The sequence below is a fragment of the Rhamphochromis longiceps genome, linkage group LG8, assembly GCF_057381845.1.
Source record: "Rhamphochromis longiceps isolate RC_006_pf linkage group LG8, R_longiceps_female_GT1.1, whole genome shotgun sequence".
Classification (NCBI taxonomy): domain Eukaryota; kingdom Metazoa; phylum Chordata; class Actinopteri; order Cichliformes; family Cichlidae; genus Rhamphochromis; species Rhamphochromis longiceps.
The window spans coordinates 34,836,542-34,860,676 of NC_140564.1; the positions used below are offsets into that span (position 1 = coordinate 34,836,542).

Genomic DNA, 24,135 nt, shown 5'->3' on the forward strand with positions numbered 1-24,135 from the left:
ATGTAGTTCCCAGACGCCTTAACGCCGACTCCCTGTGGGTGTGGCAGGTCTCAGAGTGGTTTCACCTCTGCTGATAACGACCCGTTTTCACACCTGAGATGATGAGTGATGTGATGAGTCACATGGTCAACAGTGGGTCAGCGTCCATCTTGGGGACACACCCACGAGCATTTCGGACGGGTCTAAACTGTGTTTCACACCTGTAGTTATCATCATTCAGTCACAGCGCCGCACTGAGCGCGCTCACACCGCGGGTGTCTCCCTCCCTCGGCTGCTCCTGAGCGGGTGCGCTTGCTTTGTCCATCTGAGCGTCTCTGCTCTGTTATTCAGTCGATTATTTGACTCATTTGCTGCTTAATATTTTGATTTGTGGGCCTCGCTCGCGGCCGGCGTGTAATGGACTGAACCCGGCGTGAAACTCTGAGGCCACTTCAGGCCGACGCGCTGCTGAATATTTAACCCACTAAGTGGTTTTTAAGGCGCGCTGAGTGATGGTTTTAAGGTGTTTTAATAACTAACGCTGCCTGCCGGCGCCTTTACTGAATTAAACATGGCTGCTCAGAAACAGTCATCACCTGCAGCTGGGCGGCCAATCAGCAGGCAGAGAGCTTCACTCTGATTGGTCCACAGACACAAAAAAGAAGAAAGATGTAATGGAGATGATTCGGTTCTGACCCGGTCCAAACCAGGACGTCTCCTCTCTGCGGCGTTCTTCTTTATTTAAAAGCAGCAGAAGAAGAAATACGACCTTTTTCCTGCTGGGACACAAATCGATCGGATCAGAACTTCACGATGTTTGGATGTTTCTGGGACACTGAAGACGACGACGGCATGTCAGAGCTTAGACGCACGAGTTCGTTGGACTTCATCAGTTGCTGCTTTGTGGTGTCTGCGGAGCCACAACGCTCCAGATGTTTCAGATGTTTCAGTGTCAGGCTGTACTCTGGTTCTTCCAGAGGTGCTTCATCAGCGATGAGGCCTTCACAGATGTTCAACGCCTCGCCGGAACGTAAAGCTCTGCTTCCACAGGCGCTCCTCTCCGTCAGTCTCCTCACTTTCAATCCTCAGAAAACTCAAGTTTTAGAACTTTTGTTCCTTCGTTAGTTGTCCTGATGTTTTACGTTTTTACCCTCTAACATATCGCTGAGATAAAATCAGGATTTCCAGCGTGGGTTTAGCCGGCGCTGTAAAAGAGAAAACACCTGATTTGCATTTTTCACTGGGATCGTTTGAGGAGACAATAGCTTTGATGTCAGTAATGAGCTTGCTGCAGTTTGAGGAGACTCCCGTCAGCTGTTTTAAACGTGGACGTCAAAGCAGCGTTTTAATGTCCAAACTGTCCTTGAGCCGTCACCGGTCTCCTCAGGAAGCTCACAGCACATTAACGAGCAGGTAATTAATCTTAATTAGAGAGGAGGAGACTGTGTGTGTGTGTGTGTGTGTGTGTGTGTGTGTGTGTGTGTGTGTGTGTGTGTGTGTGTGTCAGCAGACAGCTGGACTCTCGGCTGCTGCCTTGCTTCGGGGCACTTGTGGTGGTTCGGGGATTAAACCTGTGACCTTCACTGACGTGTGTCCTGTAGATTTAAAGGGCCATTCTGCTTTATTTCAGCCTGCCGGCTTTATTCCTGACGAGCACAGGAACCGTGAGCGTGAGCACCACGTTGGCTTCTTCAGAGCCACATCTGGACCTGCAGGTGGAGCGCTATGGGGCTGGACTCACTGCTGCCTCTGCTGGACATGAGCGGTACTGCAAGTTTGGCACGTTGACGGTCACTTCTGGTTCCTCCGTCAGATCCACTCCTCCCTCATCGCACCAGAGCTGTGCGAGCTCACACTCACACTTTCCTCAGCAGTTACAGTTACAGTTACAGTTACATAGCACAAATGCAGACCGCGTGGAAGTCTGACCAAATTTGATTCAATAATACACAAAAGTTTACTTTTTAAACAATGAATAAAAAAGTTCCTTTGGAGTCATGTTAGGGGACGAAATCAAAGCTGAACTCGACCAATCAGAAGCTTAATCTCAACCACAGGAACAGTCATGGAGTTGAAATGCCCCCCCCACCTACCCACCCCCGCAGGATGACTGACAGAGCTAATTAACAGCAGTGCGTGCAGATCAGGCTGAGACACACACACACAAACACACACACACACACATTTAAATAAGACTAAGACGGGGCACCTCAGCGATCTGTAATAACAGCTACGATGATGATGATGATGGTGACAGAGGTGGTGTCGGCTCTGATGATGATTGATTGTGTTTCCATGACGTTAACATGGATGATTAATTAGTTTTAATTACCTGAAGTGCTAACTGATGGACAGACTCCTCCCCTTCTGTCTGCCTGTCGTTCTAACATCGGCGCGCCCACTAAGCCCCACCCCTCCAGGAAAGGGCCCACAAAAACCCGTCTTTGTTGCCTTATTTATTTGGTATATTTCTCAGAGCGTTGCCGCCTCGTTATTGCTCCGTACCTGTGGGGGAGCGACCGCCACCTGAGCCCGTGTGCACTGACATTTGTGAGCATCGGGACTCTGACTGTGTTCAAAGCTGCAGCGCGGGTCACCGTCTCAGACAGCACAGCTGGATCCACATCAGCATCGCCCCCCCTCTGACATTCACCAGGTCAGAGGTCAGACTCTTTTAGGGCCTGCTGTTCTTGATGCTGGTCTGATTCAGGCACACCTCTGAGTTTCATGTCGATTTGGGAACACGTGTTGGCTCGTGATGTTTGAGGTTTTCTTGTTTTGGGGACAAAAAGGCTTCATAGAAACAGCACCGTGGGAAGCAGATAATCAGCACATAACCTGAAGGCAGATTTGAACCCAGGGCTCTGCAGTAGCTGGATGGCACATGGGCCGCCTGCTGACCCTGCTGAGCGCCCTCATTCGGCTTTTTAAACAACACACTTACTTCGTCTGTGTGTTGGTATTTGTGACATACACATGTTCTTTTTCCCTTGTGGGGATGCTAACGCTGAGTGTGCTCGCACCTCTTTCTTCTTCTGTGATGTGATTTCTGGTATGAGGGGTGATGCTGTTCTTTCTCAGAGACAGTTAAACCAACACGTGGCGTACGGCAGCGTCGTGTTTCCTCGTTAGTATAAATCCAGGTTTAATTACTTTACAGAGCGAGCTCGTTAGCTGTGAGGACTGGCCTTGAGACTAACAGTGTCAATGTAACAGTAATGATTTAATTACTCAGTGATACAGTGATATGCCCTCGCAGTGCTAACGAGCTGCTCTAATTATTTTTTGTCTGTAAATCTTCTCTGCGCTCTTTGCTCATTAACAACCTGTTTGATTAACAGGACGAAGCAGAGCCTCTGAATATCATAACAACATAACAACTGTACAGGTCGGTGCATTTGTTTATATTTATTCTGTTTAGATACTATTAAGGCTTAAAGTTTGCATTGTTAGGGGCGTGGCCTCTGTGAGTGACAGGTGGATGGTGAAATGGGCGGCTGTAGCTGCTCGCTGCCCGTCTGAGTGGAGTCCGTGGACCTCTGTTGGTGTGTTTGTAATGCAAATATCTGACCAATGTTATGGCTGCTGTGAGGTTACTGTGCTAACAGGCCATCCAAGAAGTCTGGTTTTAGTTATAGGTTTAGTTATCAGTTATCTGTGCCTGTATAACAGACCCATACGCTCCTAACCAGGGCAGCTAGAATTAGCTGACAACGTAGCCCTCCACCCTCTCGCCCAAACACCGTCACTTCCTGAAACAAATAATAATAATGGATTGCATTTATATAGCGCTTTTCAAGGCACCCAAAGCGCTTTACAATGCCACTATTCATTCACTCTCACATTCATACACTGGTGGAGGCAGCTACAGTTGTAGCCACAGCTGCCCTGGGGCAGACTGACAGAAGCGAGGCTGCCATATCGCACCATCGGCCCCTCTGGCCATCACCAGTAGGCAAGTAGGGTAAAGTGTCTTGCCCAAGGACACAACGACCAGGACAGAGAGCCCAGGGATCGAACCGGCGACCTTCCGGTTACAGATGCGATTCCCAACCCCCTAAGCCGATTAGGATTAATCGTCTCTGTTTAGGATACGAACAAAGATTCACCTTTGACCTACGGCACCTCAGAGTGACCAGGAATCACCACAAAGCTCAGACTGTGAGGAAGATTTTTACACTCAAATATCCTCCTGAAGGTCTGTGGAGCTCACACACAGGGTGGTGATCACCTGACAACAGCCTGAATATTTCACAGGTGAGAGGAGGAAGAGGAGGAGGAGGAAGAGGAGAGAGCGAAACAGTTGAGTCCTCTCTCAGTAGTTTGGTCTTTTTACTGGAGCTCAGCGCCTCGCTCTTCATCTCTTTAATTGACTCCCTCTCCTCCTCCTCCTCCCTCTTCATCTCTTTCTCCGTCTGTCTGTTTGTAGCTGGAGGGCGCGCTCGCCGTTGTTTCTCTCCACAGCTGATTGGCTGCTGAATTACTGAGGGAATAGCCATGATTGGCAGCTGAGAGCTCACAGTAACAGCTTGGCAGGAAGAACACAGGACTACTAATTACTGAGGAGTGTGTGTGTGTGTGTGTGTGTGTGTGTGTGTGTGTGTGTGTGTGTGTGTGTGTGTGTGTGTGTGTGTGTGTGTTCTTGTCGTTAGAAGATGTGACGATCATGTTGTTCCCAGCGGTCATCAGAGAAGATTAGCTCCCATCACCGAGGGACAGACACACACACACACACACACACAGACACACACACACACAGACACACACACACACAGACAGACACACACACACACACACACACAGACACACAGACACACACACACAGACACACAGACACACACACACACAGACACACACACACAGACACACAGACACACACACAGACACACACAGACACACACACAGACACACACACACACACACACACACAGACACACACACACACACACACTCATCTGGTTTCTCGAGTGTGTCTGGTGCGTCCCCTTCTCCTCTTTGTCTTCAGGCTGGACAGAATAATAGGAACGTCACTGAAACCAGATTCAGTTTGGATCTGAATGGAAACACAAACCGGTTTGAGGCGCTGACCGAGCGGGCAGCTGTCAGCATGCTGCAGTTGTTTGTGGGACACATGGAGGGCAACACTGAATTGAACTGTTTCCGGTCGTAGTGAGCTTTTCACTCTCTACACCTTTAACATATGTGTTTTTAAAGGACCCAGAAAACAAAGTCCACAGCTGTCTGTGCTGGGTGGGACAGGATGAAGTTCTAGGACTTTCTTTAGGAGAAGAGGAGCACAGACCATGTTCTACATGAGCCCCTGAAGGACAGAACAGTATTGTTGACTTCATTCTGTAGGCCAGGATCATGGTCTTTGGAGGTGTTTTCAGGACAGCATAAAGTTCTTCAGGACTTTCATGAACCAGGAGGGTGTTTTTAGGACAGGACGATGATCTTCTGGAGGTTCTTGGCTGTGGAGCAGCAGCAGTCCCCAGTGTCCTGCAGTTCATTAGTGGGCGATCTACAGAGGCCGGTCCTGCTGGTGGAGATGATGAGTGAGGAGCTGCAGACAGTAAACTCTCTCAGATGTCTGCAGCTGAACCAGAAACAGCTTCGTCTCAGTCTGATGATGAAAAACGTGCAATTCCCCTTTAAGACTTTTCCCTACAGGACAGGAAGCTGCTTCAATCACACACTGGTCATCTGAGCGTGTGTGTGTGTGTGTGTGTGTGTGTGTGTGTGTGTGTGTGTGTGTGTGTGTGTGTGTGTGTGTGTGAGATGATTGGATCAGTTCAGATCTATCAGAGAGCTCAGAGTTTAGAGGACGAGAACGCCCTGAAGCATTCTGGGAAAAATCACATATTCCCTCTAATGTTCACTCCGATTGTGTGTGTGTTTGTGTGTGTGTGTGCGTATGTGTGTGTATGTGAACATCCTTCAAACCGCTCACAGAAACCGCCTGCACCCTGATCCAGCCACCGGTACGGGGCAGTACCGCAGTAACCTGTGAGCTGCACAGATTAGCTGACCTACTCAACTGAAAGGACCTGCAGAGGTCTGACGAGGTTGTTGAGATGTTTGAGTAATGGCTGAAAAGTGAAGCTGATTCTCAGTGTGACGTCTCTGTGTGATGGATGATGACCTGTCCAGGTGTACCCCCTGTAACCCCACAGCTGGGATGGGTTTGAGGCCCCCCGTGACCCTGAACTGGCTGAGCGGTCAAAGTTACAGGTGAGGAGTACGTAACATCATGAACTGTGCAGGTAGCAGAGCAACTCGTTAGGAAAAGAAAAACTTGGCATAACTAATGATTGACGTGAAGCCTCTGAGCCTTTGCAGTTACAGTGATTTCTTTGCCCTCTGATTGGTCAGGGTTAGCGTTACAAACTAAAGGATTATCTGATAAAACCGCCCGGTGTGGAAGTCATGTGTCAAAGCTGAAACAGATCCCAGGTTGCAGAAACAGGTCAGTCTAATGTCAGGTTAATCCTCGCCTCCTCGTGAACAGCGAAGTGCAGCAGAAGTGATGTCACAGCTGCTGGCGGTGCAGCACGGCCGAAGCCACGAGCGTACGCGCCGCTCTTCTTCTCCTACACCAGAGCGCAGAAGCTGGAGCTGAGCGTGGTAACTGTAACTGAGCCGATGAAGACTTCAGCTGGAGCTTCAGCTTCAGTGAAGTCACTGCAAGTCTCCGCCTTCAACTTTCACTCGTGTTACCGTGAGTCTGCGGCCGAACTCCTCAGACTTTAAACGTTTGTCCTAAAGGTCGACAGCAGGACCGATGCTCAGTAAAAACCTAATGACACAGATAAAAACCACATCACACCTGTGTGTGTGTGTGTGTGTGTGTGTGTGTGTGTGTGTGTGTGTGTGTGTGTGTGTGTGTGTGTCTCATTAGCTTTGCTCTAAAAAAAAAAAAAAAAAACATTAACGAGATCCATAAAAGGAAAAAATTAAAATTTTAATGTGCAGTGGTCATCCTGCAGCTGCTCTGAGTGTGTGTGTGTGTGTGTGTGTGTGTGTGTGTGTGTGTGTGTGTGTGTGTGTGTGTGTGAGAGTGTGTGTGTGTGTGTGTGGGTGTGGGTGTGTCCGGAGGCTGGTCAGTTTGTCTCGTTAATGACCCCTCCCACCCTAATGAGCTAACGATGAGCACTCGTTAAGACAGACGGACGAGCTCAGCCAATAAAACGCGGTTACTGCTCTCTCTCATCTGATGAAACCATGGCGACCAGTCTGGACAGGTGAGGCGGGGGAGGGCAGCTGTCCGTCTGAGTCAGTGCTGTAAATGAAGGACAGCGAAACTGTAAGAGTGAGAAAACTGACAGGAAGTCGAGTCAGCCAAACAGCATCGAACATGCTCTCTGCTTTTAAGATCAACTTACTCGCTGCTTCCAGGTGTTTGGGTTCAGAAAACATCTGCAGCTCAAACACTCAGGGCCCAACAGTAAGTTGCAGTCTGCTTCTCCAAACCTGAAACAGGTGTCGGCATCACATCCGGTCTCGTCGGGTTCAGCAGTCAAACGTGTGCAAGATACACATCATGGACTGAGGTCAGAGGTTAAGCTGTGGGCTTCGTTTGTGGGGAGCAGATCGCTGTGTTTAAGGATTAAATACATCTCTGAACCTTTGTTAAGCTGCAGAAAAACTTGTTACCAGCTTTAAACATCCAGGAGGGAGAATAAGCCCCTCTGCAGGAGAACCGTCACCACACGAATTGAGAGGATTGTGGGAAATCTGGAGCCTGACTTTCTGCTTTGCTATGCTACTTGGTGTAGGATATTTGTCATGTAGGAGCAGCCAAGGATCAAACAACAAACCTTTCGATTAGCAGATGAGCTACAGCCACTGTGAGAGCTGCGACACCACCCAGTTACTCATTATTAAGGTGGAGCTGGCAGCAATGCACTCAGTGAAAGGGACTCTGACAGAGGGAGATCAGAGGTGCGTGCATGCTCGGGCTGAAATGGGAAAAACTGTCTGGAAAAATGTTGGACCTTTGAAGCAGATGCAGGGTAAAGTGGCTGACATGAAGCCGGGCGCAGGAATAGCTCTGAATGACAGCACGCTGACTTTGGACATGAGACCGAACACGGTGACGTGCTACCAGCCCGTCCTCATCCTGACAAACGCGAAAGGTGACTTTCTTCGTTCTCCGCGCCGGGTTATGAATGAAATGCAGTAGAATGACGCTCCCACGGTAATACATGTTCCTGCCATGTGTGTGAGTGTGTATGGGAGTGAGAACGTGTTGGTGCTTCCACGCAGCTGTGAAAGGTAATGAGAGCAGCTTCATGAAGACATCGAGTGATACTGAGCAGGACTAAGCTCACGGTATTGGTGCGGCCCTCCACATTCAGGAGCTCATCAGAACAGTCTCTATTCAATGTTCCAAATCAACACATACATGTCCTGTTGGAATAAATCATATAAAACAATAAGACGAGTGTATTGAGAGAAATCAGATGAAATATTATGAATGATGAATAACTTAGAAAGTATCTGATCTAATAAATCAGTGCAGGAGGACGTTTTATCTGCAGATCACTGCGACGCGATCAAAGAGCAACACCTGAATAAAAGATGACTGCAGGAGGAGGTTAATGATGCCCTCACCGTGACTGGAGCCACCACAGGAAGTCATGTGATCAGAATCCATTCAAAAAGAAGCCATTCTCACAGCGTTGGGTCATGATGAGGGATCAATAACTATCTGGTCATTAATCAGCGCCTCATTACCAGAAGGGATTCCAATCAGAGCCAGCTCCTGGTTCTGGTTTGGTGGGGGCGGGGCTGTTGCCTTTAGGAGTCACATGACTCTTAACAAGCTCTTACTGTGTGGGAGGAACAGGAAGAATCTCGTTAAGGACACCTAACGAGCGTTTGATTGAACCCTCCTCCTCTGCTCTTCATCTCTTGCTCTTTAATCACCTTCCTCTGACAGTTTAATGTCCTCCACCTGAAGGGTGCCGGGGGGGGGGCTAACGTTACCATCGGTGCTTCATGATATCGTCATCAGAGCGAGAGAGAAGCGAGGCAAACCAGGTGACACTGAACAGGTGAGAAACCAACAACAACAGGAAAGAACCTGCAGGCCAGGTGATGTGCAGAGACAGAATACGTGTGTGTGGATGACAGGCAGACAGGTGAAAAGGTAAAGGAGGAGGAGCCGCAGGTATCCATGCCACCTGCCTCACACCTGCACACAGGTGCAGTTCAGGAACAAGTCTCCTGTTAATCCATCTACGTCACAACTCCGAGTACCTGACGTGAGCTGCTGTGGCAGCGAGTGGCATCCAGCTGTCTCCACCCTTTACCTCTGATCCAGCCATCACACAGTCTCACCTGCTCAGGTGGTCCTCGATTAATCACCTCCTCTCGCATTAAGTCGCTGTGGCCTCAGAGTCCCACTGTGACCCTCACTGAGCACGCTCCAGGCCTCCCGCTGCTGCTCAGCAGCTTTTATTGATCCACACAGCGGGGAAGACGAGGGAGGTGCTGTCTGATTAGAGTTGGCATGGGCTCGTTGGGCAGCAGGAAGCGCTTAATTTATGAGCGTGAGGCTGTTTATGAAGGCTGACCTTCGACCTCTCAGGGAGCAGTGCGGCAGCAGGTACAGTTCGTCAGCGGTGGCTCGATAAAACTCGTTTACTCACTGCAGCGAGCACAGAGTTTATAAAACATCTTCTCATTAACGGCTGACCTTTGACTTCCACAGTCTGTATACATCAGGAAAGTCGTTGAATTAACTCACTGCACCTGAACGCACCACAGCTCAAGTTTCTGAGTCTGCAGGAGTCAAACTTTTATTCCAAGAAACACCCAGGGCGGGGCTTAAACTGTGACATATGCATTTTTAGGGGTGTGGCCTGTTTAAATGACGTGCAGCCGTAATTGATGGTGTCATTATGCTCAGCGTTTTCACCCTAGAAATCAAAAACAACAAAAGTGGTACCACATGGTCTCACATCAGCTCGTCGTGCACGTCTGGATTTTCATAACCCACAGAGGTGAGGCAGCGCCATGGCAACAAACAAAGCTCTGGTTTCATGGCAAATGGTTTCATTTTGTGAAGCACAGTGAGAATCATCATCAGCACCTCTTAGCTTTGAGCTTTGTCACACTTTTGCTGCTCGTCTCCATAATGAAGACGAGTCCCCACAGCAACGCCTGAAGTCTGAAATACAGGGACTGAACCTCCTCTTCATCCTCCTGATGTTTAAGATGAAGAGTGTGTGTGTGTGTGTGTGTGTGTGTGTGTGTGTGTGTGTGTGTGTGTGTGTGTGTGTGTGTGTGCTCTGTGATAAACAGACTGGATCAGTTCCAGCCTTCCTCCTCCTCCTCCTCCTCTGTTCTGCTCCTCTGGACTGAAGCTCAGTCTCTCGGCGCTCCACTCTTCCAGGGCTCTCCAGGATTTTCCAGGACGCCTCTGAAGTGTTTTCCAGGTAAAGCGGCTGCAGGAGATGCAGCCAGACTGCGTGTGTGTGTGTGTGTGTGTGTGTGTGTGTGTGTGTGTGTGTGTCAGATTTACATAGTGAATCCCTTGCTGGGACATCCGAGGCCAACATCACATGACCTGAGAGCGACAGCGATGTTTCCTGAGGGACTCGGCCGTGTTTCTGTGTCACAGAGTCTGTTTGATTTCTCGCTCCTCGTGTCACAAACCTCCTCCTCCTCCTCTTCTTTGAATTTTATTATCTGAACTCCTTTGTGTCACGCAGCTGCTCCTTGTCCTCTCTCCTTCCTCCTGTTGCCTGAGAAGACGAGTTCGGGGTCAACGGTGGTCCGATCAGGTTCAAGTTTATTGATCAGAGTTTTCCTGATTGCAGTGATTGAAGCTCCAGATTTACACTTTTTTATTCTTCTGAATCTTTTTTCCAGCTTCTCAGTCTGCTTGCAGCCATGCAGTACTGCTGCAGTATTACTGTCCCAGTACTGCAGTGAGGCTGGCGCACCTGGGGCTCATTTGTGGAGCCGCAGCTCCCCCTACAGGAGGCTTGGTGAAGTGCAGCTCACAGACTGCTGCCCACTGTCACTCAGAGCAGCAGGATGTTTTTAATGCAGATGTTCAGTGAAACTCACGGACGGCGTTCAAGTTGGACGCTGCCGCCCGTCAGCAGGAGGCCGGGTTCAAACTGCCTCAAGAGGTCACAGCTCCTCCTACATGTCCTACATCAACCATCTCGAGACGTTTGTAGGAGGACACAGACTGTTGATTTTTTTAACCCTTAAACTTTGTGCAGTTTTCTGTAAATTGTGTGTCACAAACTTAATTCATGTTTGTGTGACTCATTGAAATTTTCTCTTCCTGAAAGTGAAACTCTTACCAACACACAGGGCCAAAAATTCTCCCGTTCACAGCTTTGATGTCACAAACAGGAAGTACGATAAACACGGAGACGAAGCCACACAGGCTTGGCACAGGGGGGCATGACCGACAGGGAACACCCAACACCGAGACAAGACAGGAGAGGACACTGAGGAACTCAACGATCACAAAGAACTGAAGACTAATGAAGATCACTGCAGGACTAGAAATAACCATGAAGCTGAGAATCAGAGAACATTTTAAAATAAACAGTCCAGAAACGAGAAACAGTGGGTCACACATCAGTACACTCACATTAACTGTAGCGCATCTGAGTTCAGTTTCTCTAGCCACACCCACCTGATATCTGCCACACCTGTTCAAAGACCTGCCTGACAAAGTGGAGCAGACCAGAAGATCCTCAAAAGTCAGACATCACACTGCGATCCAAGGACGTTCAGGAACAACTGAGAAACAAAGCAGTTGAGATCTCTCAGTCTGGAAAAGATTGCAAAGCCATTTCTAAAGCTGTGGCACTGCAGTGAACCGAGTGAGAGCAGTTATTCACAAATAGTGCAAAGATGTGATGAACCTTCCCAGGAGGGCCGACCAAAATTACATCTCATGAAACTAACAGAAGGAACATCGTGCCAGCAGTAAAACATGTTGGTGGTAGTTTGATGGTCTGGGTCTACCAAAACATCCTGAAGGAGTGTGTCCAACTACCTGCTAGTGACCTCAAGCTGAGCTCAGCAGCAGGTCCACCTCTGAATGGCTTAAGGAAACCAAAATAAAGGCTTTGGAGTGATCTAGTCAAAGTCCTGACCTGAATTCGATTGAGATGCTGAGGCATGGTTCATGCTGGAAAAACCTCCAATGTGGCTGAAATATAACAATGGTGTAAAGATGAGTGGGCCACAGTTCCTCCACAGCTGGAAAAGACTGACAGTTATCACATTATCTGACTGCAGTTGTTGCTGCTAAGGGTGGCTCAATCAGTTATTAGGTTCATTTCTTCCCCTTAATAATAAACACCTTCATTTAGAAAGTGGACTAGAAAGAGAGAGCAGACCAGGTGTTGGATGTTGCTGAGCACCAATGAGCAGGTACTCTGTGTCTGCGTGATACGGCGCGCTAACCAAAGCAGCTAACATTATCTGAAGTTTGAGCATGCTAACAGCTGACTAAAACAAGTTGGTAGAAGCTGAAATGCTTAAAGTGAGACAAAAGGAGCCGTCGCACAGCCGAGGACGATGGTGGACATCCTCGATGAGATGGTGCTAATGTAAAGCAACCGTGTGGAGCTGTAGCGCTCCAGCAAACAGCGAGATCGTTTCCACGGTACTAAACACGCTTTGATTTGCCATAATAACTGGCTGTGTTTCAGATGCCCGTCGACGCTTCATCTTTATCTACAGTGAAGCGCTGCTATCTGAACCAACAGCTCTCTGACTGCAGTGATAACGTTGACGCCTCTCCTCTGATCGATAATTGGCGGGAGCTCTTTATTGACCCGTGAGCTGCCGTGGCGACTCGGTCGGAGACCTGCAGCACGAAGTCAGAGTTCCTCTAATTACCGACGCAGTCTCCGTCTCATCTGGGTCGTCTCTCTGCGTGATGACGAATCGACTCGTATCTGATTGATAATCGGAGCAGAGTCATGCGGTGCGATTGCTGTTTGTGGGACATCCAATCATCTCGACTTTCACTCAACAAAACCAGAGTGACCCTGAAACCTCCCTTAGTGAGTTTTTCCTTTCCAGTCACCTTTCTCGCTCACTATGTATTAACAGACCTCTCTGCATTGAATCATATCTGTTATTAACCTCTGTCTCTCTTCCACAGCATGTCTTTATCCTGTCTTCCTTCTCTCACCCCAACCAATCACAGCAGATGGCCCCGCCCCTCCCTGAGCCTGGTTCTGCCGGAGGTTTCTTCCTGTTAAAAGGGAGTTTTTCCTTCCCACTGTCACCAAAGTGCTGCTCATAGGGGGTCATATGATTGTTGGGTTTTTCTCTGGATGTATTATTGTAGCGTCTACTGTACAATATAAGCGCCTTGAGGCGACTGTTGTTGTAATTTTTTGCTGTATAAATAAAATTGAATTGAATTCAGAAACTGTATTTTGTGTTTTCTCGTGTTATCTTAAAAAGTTGATTCTGTTCATCTGGACATTATGTCAGATTATAACAGATTTACCTGGATGATTGAACATACATCAAGATGCGTGTGTCATCTTTGCCTAATATTCAGATTTGTTTAATGACCTGAAATATTTAAGTGTGACACACAAAAAAACAGGAAGTTGGGGGCAAACACTTCTTCACACCACTGTAGGAGGTACTTTTGAATGCACCGTCTGGGTCACCATCAGCTGTAGACCTTCGATGTGGGCGGGCCATCTGACCTCATCCCCAACTGATGACCTCACACTGTGCTTGGATGGAGGTTAATCAATCACCTGGCTGTCAGGCCTGTCAGTCAAAAACCCAGAAGGCATGTGTGTGCTTTCTTTTTTAGTGTGTACCGTCCAACCCTCTCCTGGAAACACCTGTCCACCTGCCCTTTGAGCGACTGCAGAAGAACTGGTTAACGGAGGTACTGAACCCACTGTGTCAGTGTGTCTTAAGCTGGGCTCACACTGTACGATTTTTGGCCCATTTTGAGCCGATTTTTTAGTCGTGCGACTGTTTTCGGGATCGGCCTGAGTTTCGCCTTCATCGTGTGTCGTGCATCGTGTAGTATATGTGGGGTAACGATAAGCGATTAACACCTCACGACCAACTCCCGATCATCAATCGCTTGGTCGTAAGAAAATCAAACCTGTTTGTAATCCTGTCGGACGTCGTGAGGGCGTCACCGCAGCCTCACGCAGATTTTTGTGTTATAAGCTTCATGTTATGGACGCACAGTTTGAGCACTCAGGTCGCATCAGAGCATCGGGCCGTATAGTGTGAGACCTGCATCGTGACCTATGAACTTCTGACCCCTGCGAGTCAATCGTGCAGTTTGAGCAGGAGCTGAATAACACGACTGAAAAAACTCGCACAGTGTAGCCCAGCTTTAGGTGTGTGTGTAAGGTCTGGTGTGAGGTTCAGGTTGATGCTGCAGTGATGAAATCTGTGAATGATTAATTTTGGCACATTGCTCAATACATGAGCGGGGCACAGAAAGGGAGTGGCAAGAGGAGCGAAACACCGAGCGGTCACCCGAGACTGCAAAACCAGGGGTGAACGAGACATCGATTCACTGATGCACAATTCAATTCAGTTTTATTTATACAGCACCAAATTACAACAACAGTCACCTCAAGGCGGCAGAACCAGGCTCGGGGAGGGGCGGGGCCATCTGCTGCGACCGGTTGTGGAGAGAGAAGGAAGACAGGATAAAGACATGCTGTGGAAGAGAGACAGAGATCCACACCACCAGGATACACAACAATGACATCGGGATGTCGTTCGGACTGGAGAAGTGTAGTCGGATGGTAACAAAGAGAGGGAAGGTAGTCAGAACGGAGGGGATCGAACTACCAGAAGGCAACACTGCAGGCATTGAGGGCAGCTGCAAGTACCTGGGGATCCCGCAGGCAAATGGGAACCATGAAGAGGCCGCTAGAAAGGCTGCAACCACCAAGTACCTGCAGAGGGTCAGGCAAGTCCTGAGGAGTCAGCTGAATGGTAAGAACAAGATCCGGGCCATCAACACGTACGCCCTGCCCGTGATCAGGTACCCTGCTGGGGTAATAGGCTGGCCAAAGGAGGAGATAGAAGCCACTGACATGAAGACAAGAAAGCTCCTTACCATGCATGGAGGGTTTCACCCCAAGTCTAGCACCCTGAGGCTGTACGCTAAGCGGAAGGAAGGGGGCCGGGGACTGGTGAGTGTCAGCACCACAGTCCAGGATGAGACAACGAACATCCAAGAATACATTGGGAAGATGGCCCCAACTGACCGAGTGCTCAGTGAATACCTCAGGCAGCAGAAACCCAAGAAAGAGGAGGGAGATGAGGAACCATCATGGAAGGACAGGCCCCTGCACGGTATGTACCACCGGCAGATAGAGGAGGTGGCTGATATCCAGAAATCCTACCAGTGGCTGGACAAAGCTGGACTGAAAGTATATTGACCCATTGGCCCTGCTCTGTGTTGAACTGGGAGCCAGTGAAGTGCCATCAGTACTGCAGTAATGTGGTCACATGTCTGCATACCTGTTAAGATTCTGGCGAATGAACTTCAGTCCATCGAACACAATGTGTCGGTGATCTCACGCGCTGGATACGAAAACATGGACAGAGACAGGAATGATCTAAACTTAGATGTAGTTTGATGTGATAGAAGGCAGCTCTGGTGACCTTACTGATGGATGTGTGTCAAAGGCAGAGATGACAAACGTGAACACATTTTCTGTGTGTGAGGTTTTGCACCAACAACAAATATTTGTCTCATCTCTGTTCTTAGACAGTTTCATCCAGCAGTTACAGTACGTGACCAGCTCAAAGGTTTGTGAGATCATCAGAGGGGAGTGTGTCACCTATGGTCAGGTGTATTACGATTCATGTAAAGCTTAGACAGTGACAGACTGACCCTCTCTGAATCTTATAAACAAAACAGCAGAATCAGACCAACTATTGTTGATCTTTTGTCTATTTTCTCTGACGATGATGATGAAGAAGAACATGTGTGCGGATGATGTAAAGTGTGTCTCGGTGCTGCTCTCGTATTCAGGACGTCTCTGCTCATGAACAATTCATCGACAACAGCGAGAACAAAGCAGCTGCAGAAGAAGAAGAACGGCGTCTCCGCTCAGCAAAATAAAAGCCTCTAAAAGGCTTTAATGTCTCCTTTGATTTTTTTACTTCTGACACGTTTTCTGCCGGGACGTTTCCACGCCGACGGCAACAAGAAGAAACCCGAGTTTCACGCTGAGGAAAACTTCAGCTTCACAAACACATTTAACTGTCAGCGAAGCCCCGCCGGCGGCGCCCACCAAGTAAGACCGCAGGAGGCCACACGCCTTCATCCTTACGACCACGAGGAAGATCAGAACATCTGACAGACCGTGGAAGCTGAACGCAGGAAACATTCTCACCGACTCAGCGGCCAAACATGCAACACAAAACTTTATTCGTAAGCACAGTCAGAGCAGATCAAATGTGGACAAACTCGGTGGAGGCGGGTCATAAATGAGCTCATCATCGATCCGCTCCCGCCCCGTGAAGCTGGCAGCTGGTCGCTCTAACCAGCTTGTATCCCATTAATCAATCCTGCGCTGTCATTGGTAGTTTCTCTCTGAACCCGCCCACTTCACAAGACTAATTCGCTTCCTGTGAATCCCTGCCAGTGTGGGCATGGCGCCATGCTCCAGGGTCAGATTGACTAATTGGGGAAAATGATCATGTGACTGCGACCTTTATTAGCAAACACAAGAGGGTCATGAACAAGTGGGCGGAGCTTCACTTTGACTAGCCTGGGATTTGTGCATCAGCTTGCCCGGTGATATTGATAACGGTAACGCGGTGTGACATCATTTATAACGAGGTCCCGACCAATCAGCATACAGATGCTTGTGGCATGGATGCTCACGTGTGACGCCGCAAGAATTTACGAAAGTCAGAGGAAAGAATCAGACTCACAGAGAGCGAACAGGAAGTCGGCGGGTCCACTGAAGGATCTGCAGACACACCTGAAGGACCTCACTGACTCCAGATCAGAAACACACAAACACCGAGAGACCGCCAGGTTCTGCTGAGGTTCTGCAGGTCCGGTGAACGAGCTGAAGACGAGCAAACTGCAGGTGGAGGTGAAGATGGAGGCTCTGCAGGGTGAGGCTGTTTGTTTGGGCGGAGGAGGAGCTGCCGTGTGGTGTTTCGGGCCTTCGGGACAAAGATTTTCCGCTCAGAATACTTCAACATGAAGATGATGTGAAACAATTCAGGCGGAGCCGGCGAGGACGGAGGGACGACAGCGGGCCGGGGAGCGGGGAGGAGGTGGGAGGAGGCGTGGAGGGCCTGAGGGAGAATCTAAAACAGCGTTTAGCACTCGGCTGACCTTCACTCGCTCCTCGCACTCCTTCCTCTCTCCTTGTTCTTTCGCTCCGTTTGCTCTAAACAGCTTCCACTCGTTTAACCGAGCCTCGGGAGAGAGACGCCGTCTGCACGCCGCCTGTCTCACCATCAGCTGACCTCTGACCCCTGAAATCACAAAGAGCTTCCTGTAAAGGCTCATTCCACTGATTTCACTGCTGATACCTGCAGACAGCGAGCTGTGGATGAGAACACCTCCTGAACAGCTGTTTCCATCTCTGAGGATCACTCCTCCTCCTCCTCCTCCTCCTTTTCTTCTTCTTCACATCTAATTCATGCGCTCACACCGAGCTGCAGATACCTGCAGCAACATACGAGCTCGACATCTGTCGGCAGCTCATGACGCAGAGAACCCGGAAACAGCCACAGCTGCTGTTTTTGCAGTTATTAAACGTCTGCCTTCGTCTGTCGATCCTCTCAGAGCTACACGGTCTGATACTTGTCTGTGATCCTCTTCATCGCTCCGCTCAGGTCAGGTGAACAGTCTTCATCGCTGTATGACAACGTCGGCGATCTTCTCGGCTGTTTCAAAATGAAGCTGCTGTTTCACATCACTGTGTGTCAGGCTGTCACTCACCGATCTCTGGTTTCACTTTTTAAAACTCTGGTCTCGGTCTTTGAATGCGTCACCTGAGCCTCACAGATTCGTCAGCCCAGCCAAACTCACTCGCGCTGCTCTGCCGCCACCTGCTGGACACTTTCAGCCTTACGCCGAGCAGCTTTTTAAAGCCGACACAGGAAGTGACGAGATCAGTTCTGTCCTCTGGTGTGTGCTTTCAGTGTTGGACTTCTTTAAAGCATTTTATAGACCTGAAAATATTATTTCAGTGCCGTAAAAATGAGAGCCGTCTCCCTGCAGTCAGGAACAACTGTTAAAAGGAACACATCAGCCCTCTTTTTACTCAAGCAGCTGAATTACTCGAGAGATAAAAACAGGAAAATAGAAATATCACAATTACCACATTATTAATATCATTATCACGGGTCATTAGCAGGCGACACAGATTGATTTAAAAAACCTTCACAAGCATCTGGTCTGCATGTAAATGTGGAGAAATGCATGAAAACACCGAAAGCACCATACTCGATAAACATGAAGTCAAACATTTACAGCTTTCAGTGAAAATCACAGTGACGACAGATAAACACTCAGTGTGTTTTACCAAAGAATAAATAATATTAACTACTGTCATTATAACTTATTCATATTTTGTTACTACGTCCAAGCTGCCTGTTCTCTCTGCCTCCCTCCGGTCTGTTATTTCCTCCTGCTGTCTGCTGTTTATGTTTTATTCATGCACGATGTCATTGTATGACAGTAAAGGACTATTCTATTCTATTCTATTGTATTCTATTCTATTCTATTCTATTCTATAAGAACGATGGATCGAGAGATTCATTTATCCAACAATTGATTGAAAAGCATCAAAATGAAATATTAAAAGGAACCAAAGTCGTTAGAATTTTATTTGGAACAATAAACATGACAATAAAGTCCAGTAGAAGCAGGAAGTATGACTGTACTTGACTTTGAAGTAATGAAAGGTGTCATTAAGTTTAAGCTGCACATATGTAATGAAAAAGAAGCACAGCCAGGTTCTAAAGGAAGAGTTTGGACCAGGGTCCATGTCATGGATGGAAAGGTTCGACGTCATTCTGCTTTTAAGGACGCATTTAAAGTGAACTGCTCTCTACTAACCTGCTAGCTTTAACGAAAGGATCATTACAGTATTCGTAACACAGATTTTTCCTCATCTGAGAATTAAAGATTGCAACTTTCTGGACAATAGAAGTAAAAACAAAATGCACGAAACGATGTTTTTCTCTTCCTGTGAAAAGAAATTTACACTGGAAAGATTTACAATCGTGGAGATGATCAGAATACAAAATATGTGACGTTTGAAAGCTTTCTCCAACTTTTCCTGCCTTTAAAAGTGTTGCAGAAGAAGAAGGCCTTAAAAGTGTCAGAGGGACCAGCAGCATACGTGCAAGATAATTGTAAATAATTAAATAGAGTTTATTTATGTATTTCAGGACTGCTGCTTGGGTTGCTTGATGAACATGTTTGTAACTTAAAGACTGTTCAGTAAAAATAAATAAATAAATCTTTTCAATTCTCTTCGAACCTCGCGAGACAATCACCTCACCTTAATTGGATGGTCTGCCTCACGTCACAGTATTTGAAATTGAGGCGATCCTAAAAATGTCAAATCAACACGCGAAACGTCAACAATTTCCGCTTCAAAATAAAAGTAATGTGCCGTTTTATTTTTTTCTTCGTTTCTCTTTTTAACCTTGAATGATAAGCCTTTATGTTAGACTTACACATGTATGATTTTATTTGATTTAAGTTTGTGTTTCACGTTTGGCTGCTGTGATGCAGGAAAGTGACAACTTTCAGGACTTTGAAGTTTATCTAAATGGAGTGAATATACACACTGAAATGTGTAATTATTATAAAAACACAGTAAAAATATAACCTTTTCTTTTTAAAATTTCAAAATCAGATGACTTTTCTTCTTTTTAGGGTTCAAGAAAAAGAAGAATCATTATGTGTTCACACAACAGATTGTTATTTGGTAGCTCTCAGCACAGAAGAGACACCGCCTTTTACACACACGCGCGCGCACACACACACACACACACACAGATATTTGAACATATATATAAACATATTCAGATACACACACAAAAATAAGGCGGAAGCGAAACCGTCGGTGCTTTTATTGTGAAAAGCTGTTTCCGTGTCATACCGGAAGCGGTGGGCTTGATGCTGAGAGCTTCATGTTCCCGGTTAGCAGAAGGTCAGCCAACAGCAGCAGCAGCAGCAGATAGTTGTCGGTCAGGTAGCACGAAGTTAACGATCGATCGGTTAATCGGCTCCGTTTGTGCTCTTTGGGCGGGAAACCGGCAGCTTCCGGTCAGTGTCTACCAAACTAATGCTAACAGGCTAACTATTAGCTGCTAGCATGCAGTGCGCGCACCCCATGAAGAAGAGAAGTCTGGAGGCGGAGCCGCGCAACTCCAAAGCGGTAAGACACCTGAGGAGGAGGAGGAGCAGTTTATTAGGAGTAGCCGGGGTCATCAGAGTTTTTGGACAAAAACAGTAATAACTTTATTTAAACAGTTTACAGAGACACGAGCCAAACAAAAACCATAGAAGAAGAAACATCAGCGAAATAAGAGAACTACAAAATATAAAAACTACAAAGTGACATCAGTCCTGAGCCTCTTCAAGTACATCAAGTACATCTGCAGGAACATCTGCAGCTTCTCGGTTGCTTGGAGCTCTTATTTGAACCTTCAGATGTGGCTCTGTTCCTCTGATCTTCGTACCTCAGCCTTTCCTCCTCGTTCCCTTCATTAAGAACGGCTTCCTGATGGGCTAAAGGTCCAAATCATCTCCCGGGTCCTGTGTCGGGTCTTCAGAACCCGTTCCTCTGCTGTGGAGATTTTAGGCCTCACACTTCTTCTTCTGTCCAGCTTCCTAAGAAGTCGAAGCGCACCACGCTGAGATAAGCAGAGCTTTCAGCTGACAGCTCTCTGGGAGTCGCACTTTCTCCCTTATCTTTCCTGCTTGGCTTTCATGTCCTTTGTATAGTCTCGCTTATTCTCTAACCCTAAGAGAGTCTCCCAGACTTGTTCTCTAAAAACCTAAAGAAGAAATATGGATTTGATCAACTGGTCCCTTAATGGAATTGACACCCTTGGGAGAGCCCGATTGTCCGGCGGAGACGTTTGCTGCCGGATACTCGATGGTCGGTTGCGTCGTGTGTCTGACGACGCTCGATGGAGGACAATGAACGACATCTACCAATTCAGAACCACGATAACAGAGTTCTGGCTGATTGGAGCTGGTTCAGCTTATTGAAGAACAAGAAGCGGCTACAGCTGTTCAAAATCCCACCAGGCTGGCCGACATGACAGACGATGGGCAGGGCTGTGAGTAAGACTGTGTTTATTGAACGTAATATGGATGCGATCTTGGAGAAGAACGGGAATTGAGAGACCTGGTGACCAGTGACGGACATTAGACCAACTGTAAAATTGGAAGCAGTTTGTTTGCCCCAAAACAGCTGCCATCTCCATCATGAAGATGCTCAGGGCACAAGCTGACGGGAATAACAAAACTCTCCTTTAGATAATAAGACTGTTTGTTGTGACTCTCTCCCTCCTCATTCAAGGCCGCCCGTGTCGACCGAAGATTGCTGACTTTTGCTTAACCTTTCTCTCGGCTGAACACACGCATGCACACGCACACACACATGTGCATGTACACTGACACAGAGCTTCATGGATTCATTAAAGAAACGGGAACGCTGACGTGTTTCTGTGACGGGAAACAACGGGTCAGAGGGGACGTGAGACGCTGCATGTAGAGGTAACTCTGTATGTGAAGTTGGGGTTTTGAAAACATGTTTAGCACAATCTTGTGTCGGTACAACTGTTTGCTTGTGTTGGGAACATTTTGCTTTTTGCATAAAGTTGGCTGATGGCAGCACGTGAACATCTGCTTTGCAGGCTCGATGAGGAACAGCTGCAGACTCCAGCATGTCGGTCTGACACAGTCCTCGTTTATAAAGTGCGTTACAAACACCAGCATCACGGTCAACAGCTGGATGTTCCTGTTTGAGTGCAGCCAGCCAAACAGCCACTTCCTGTTTACAGTTTATCCTGGTTTAACATGGACTCACTGCTGCAGCACCACAGTGATCCCCTCACACTGCTGTTTACTTTCCTCAGGTATAACATAAACTAATGTGAGCCTGTGAGCCCGGCCAACCAACCGCGTGACGTCACACTCCGTGCTGACAGAAGATGGCGCTGAACATGTTTTTAACACTTGAAGCACTGATTTCTTAAAGCCAGCGTCACAGACAGAGTGACAGCTGTGGGAGTGTCTGAGAGCAGGTCCATGGGGTAAAGGAGGTGTGCAGCACTGAGGGCTGACGGAGGCCACTCAGTGACTTCTTCATGACCTCTGTGGTTGCGTGCTGTACTTCTGGATTACCAAAACGCAAGTTTAGAAGGAAAGTGACACACCTGCTTAGCCCCACCCCGTCAGTGAGGTCACAGTTTCAGGTGAGGTCCTCAGGTGTGCTGATGGTGCTGATGTTGGGGTTTTTTTTTCAGAAGCGTCTCTGTTTGGAGGCGGAGCTCCAGATGTCCGACTGTCCAATGGAGACGTCGCAGAGCAGTCCTGCGACCAATCAGCAGCCGGATCAACAGGTGAGCTCGTCGAGCTTCCTCTGACTAACACAAGATGTCATTAAGATGTGAGGGTCAGAGGTCAGCTTCAGATAAACGTGGTGGAAAGTCCTCACCGTGTTCAGCTGGAGGACAGGTGTACAGGTGCTGTTGCTATGGTGACTTGTGTGTGTATGCAGGTACGGCCCACACCTGTTCTGCTCTGCTGTCCGAGGTGTCTCAGAGGAGAACCGGTAAGACGCCGAACTCACGAAACATTTAAGCCCTGCCCCCTGTGGAAGCGAGGCTTACAGAGTCGTCTCTGTGGCTCCGTGATTGGCTGAGAGCCTCAACGGTGTCTTTCTGCCTTTTCAGGGTCACTTCAACCACATCATGGGCCTCTGAAGCTCCACCCATTCTCCCGCAACCAGCCGTCCAATCAAATTGATGCTTCAGGTGCTTCACTAAAATGGTGCTGCTGGAAGATGTCATCAAGGCCCCACCCCACCTTCACATCGTTGTCAAGGAGACGGTTTAACGTTTCCATCCAGTGATGCATTCAGGACCAGCAGTACTCCTCAGACTTAAGTTCTGAAATCTCTGATGTCCTTGTGTCCCTGAACACACCACTGAGTGTGAGCGTTTACCTGAGCTTTAAGCCCACCCCCTCTCCTGTGTGATATGTGCAACAGTCCAATCAATGATCAATAACTGTGATTGACGTGGTGGTGCGTTCACTGTCTCTGTTTAAAGGGCTTTCACACGGTGAAGACTTGTGATGTGTTTACAGGAAAAATGCCAGTAGAATATTTTTAAACTCCAGTATAGAACCGACTGAAAGGCTTAACGAGGTGTTAATGAGAGTTTACTGTAAGGGGAAGGAAAATCCATGTGGTTTTTCAAAATAAGAGTCTTCGTGTCTGTACATTTCTATTTTTCTGAGGCAGATTTGTATATTTTTTACTCTGAATTTGACTGAATGTAAAAGCAGCTCCCTATTTTTGATGACATCACTTCCGCTATCTGAGGCCAGCATTTGTACTGATTTCAGAATAAAAGCTTTGACTGTGAACAGCTTTGTCCCCCTTTTCTTTTGACTAAACCAGCAAACAAGCTGAAGCGAGGAGAACAGTGATGATGGCAGCTGGGGCGTTTCAGAGAGCACGGTGGCGCCTTTAATGGTCAACGACCTTTGACCTTCATCGTTCTGGAGAAGTGTTGATGCTCTAGATCTCAGCTGAACATCGTATGTTTAAAGAGCTCTGACTGTTTGTCAGCCTGGCTACAGAGCTGAAGAGAAACCTGGGGTTGTTCTTATTCTTCAATCAGTGATGAATAGTAAGATATTCTGGCTTTGCGGAGGGCTTTCTTATAAAGCAGCAAACTATTTCTCCAGGCTAAATGATGATCCTCTAAATTTGTGACACGCCATTTCCTCTCCAGATTACGAGTCATCTGCTTTAGGCTACGTGTTTGAGAATTATACCACGGAGTCAGGTACTTCTGATTTGAGACCTTAGTTTTCACAGGAGCTACAGTATCCAGAGTCGTACGTAGTGAGGAGGTGAAATTATTAACAAG

The 24,135-nt window shown here is 47.7% G+C and overlaps 1 protein-coding gene across 1 annotated transcript; it reads left to right on the forward strand.

Moving 5' to 3' along the window:
• Positions 1 to 20,102: 20,102 nt before the first annotated feature.
• Positions 20,103 to 23,626, forward strand: LOC146664368 (uncharacterized). Its single transcript, XM_085417232.1, has 4 exons — positions 20,103 to 20,399; positions 22,501 to 22,596; positions 22,755 to 22,808; positions 22,930 to 23,626. The coding sequence occupies exons 1-4, from the start codon at positions 20,337 to 20,339 to the stop codon at positions 22,957 to 22,959; spliced, it is 243 nt and encodes an 80-aa protein (XP_085273358.1). The 5' UTR covers positions 20,103 to 20,336; the 3' UTR covers positions 22,960 to 23,626.
• The last annotated feature ends 509 nt before the right edge of the window (positions 23,627 to 24,135 follow it).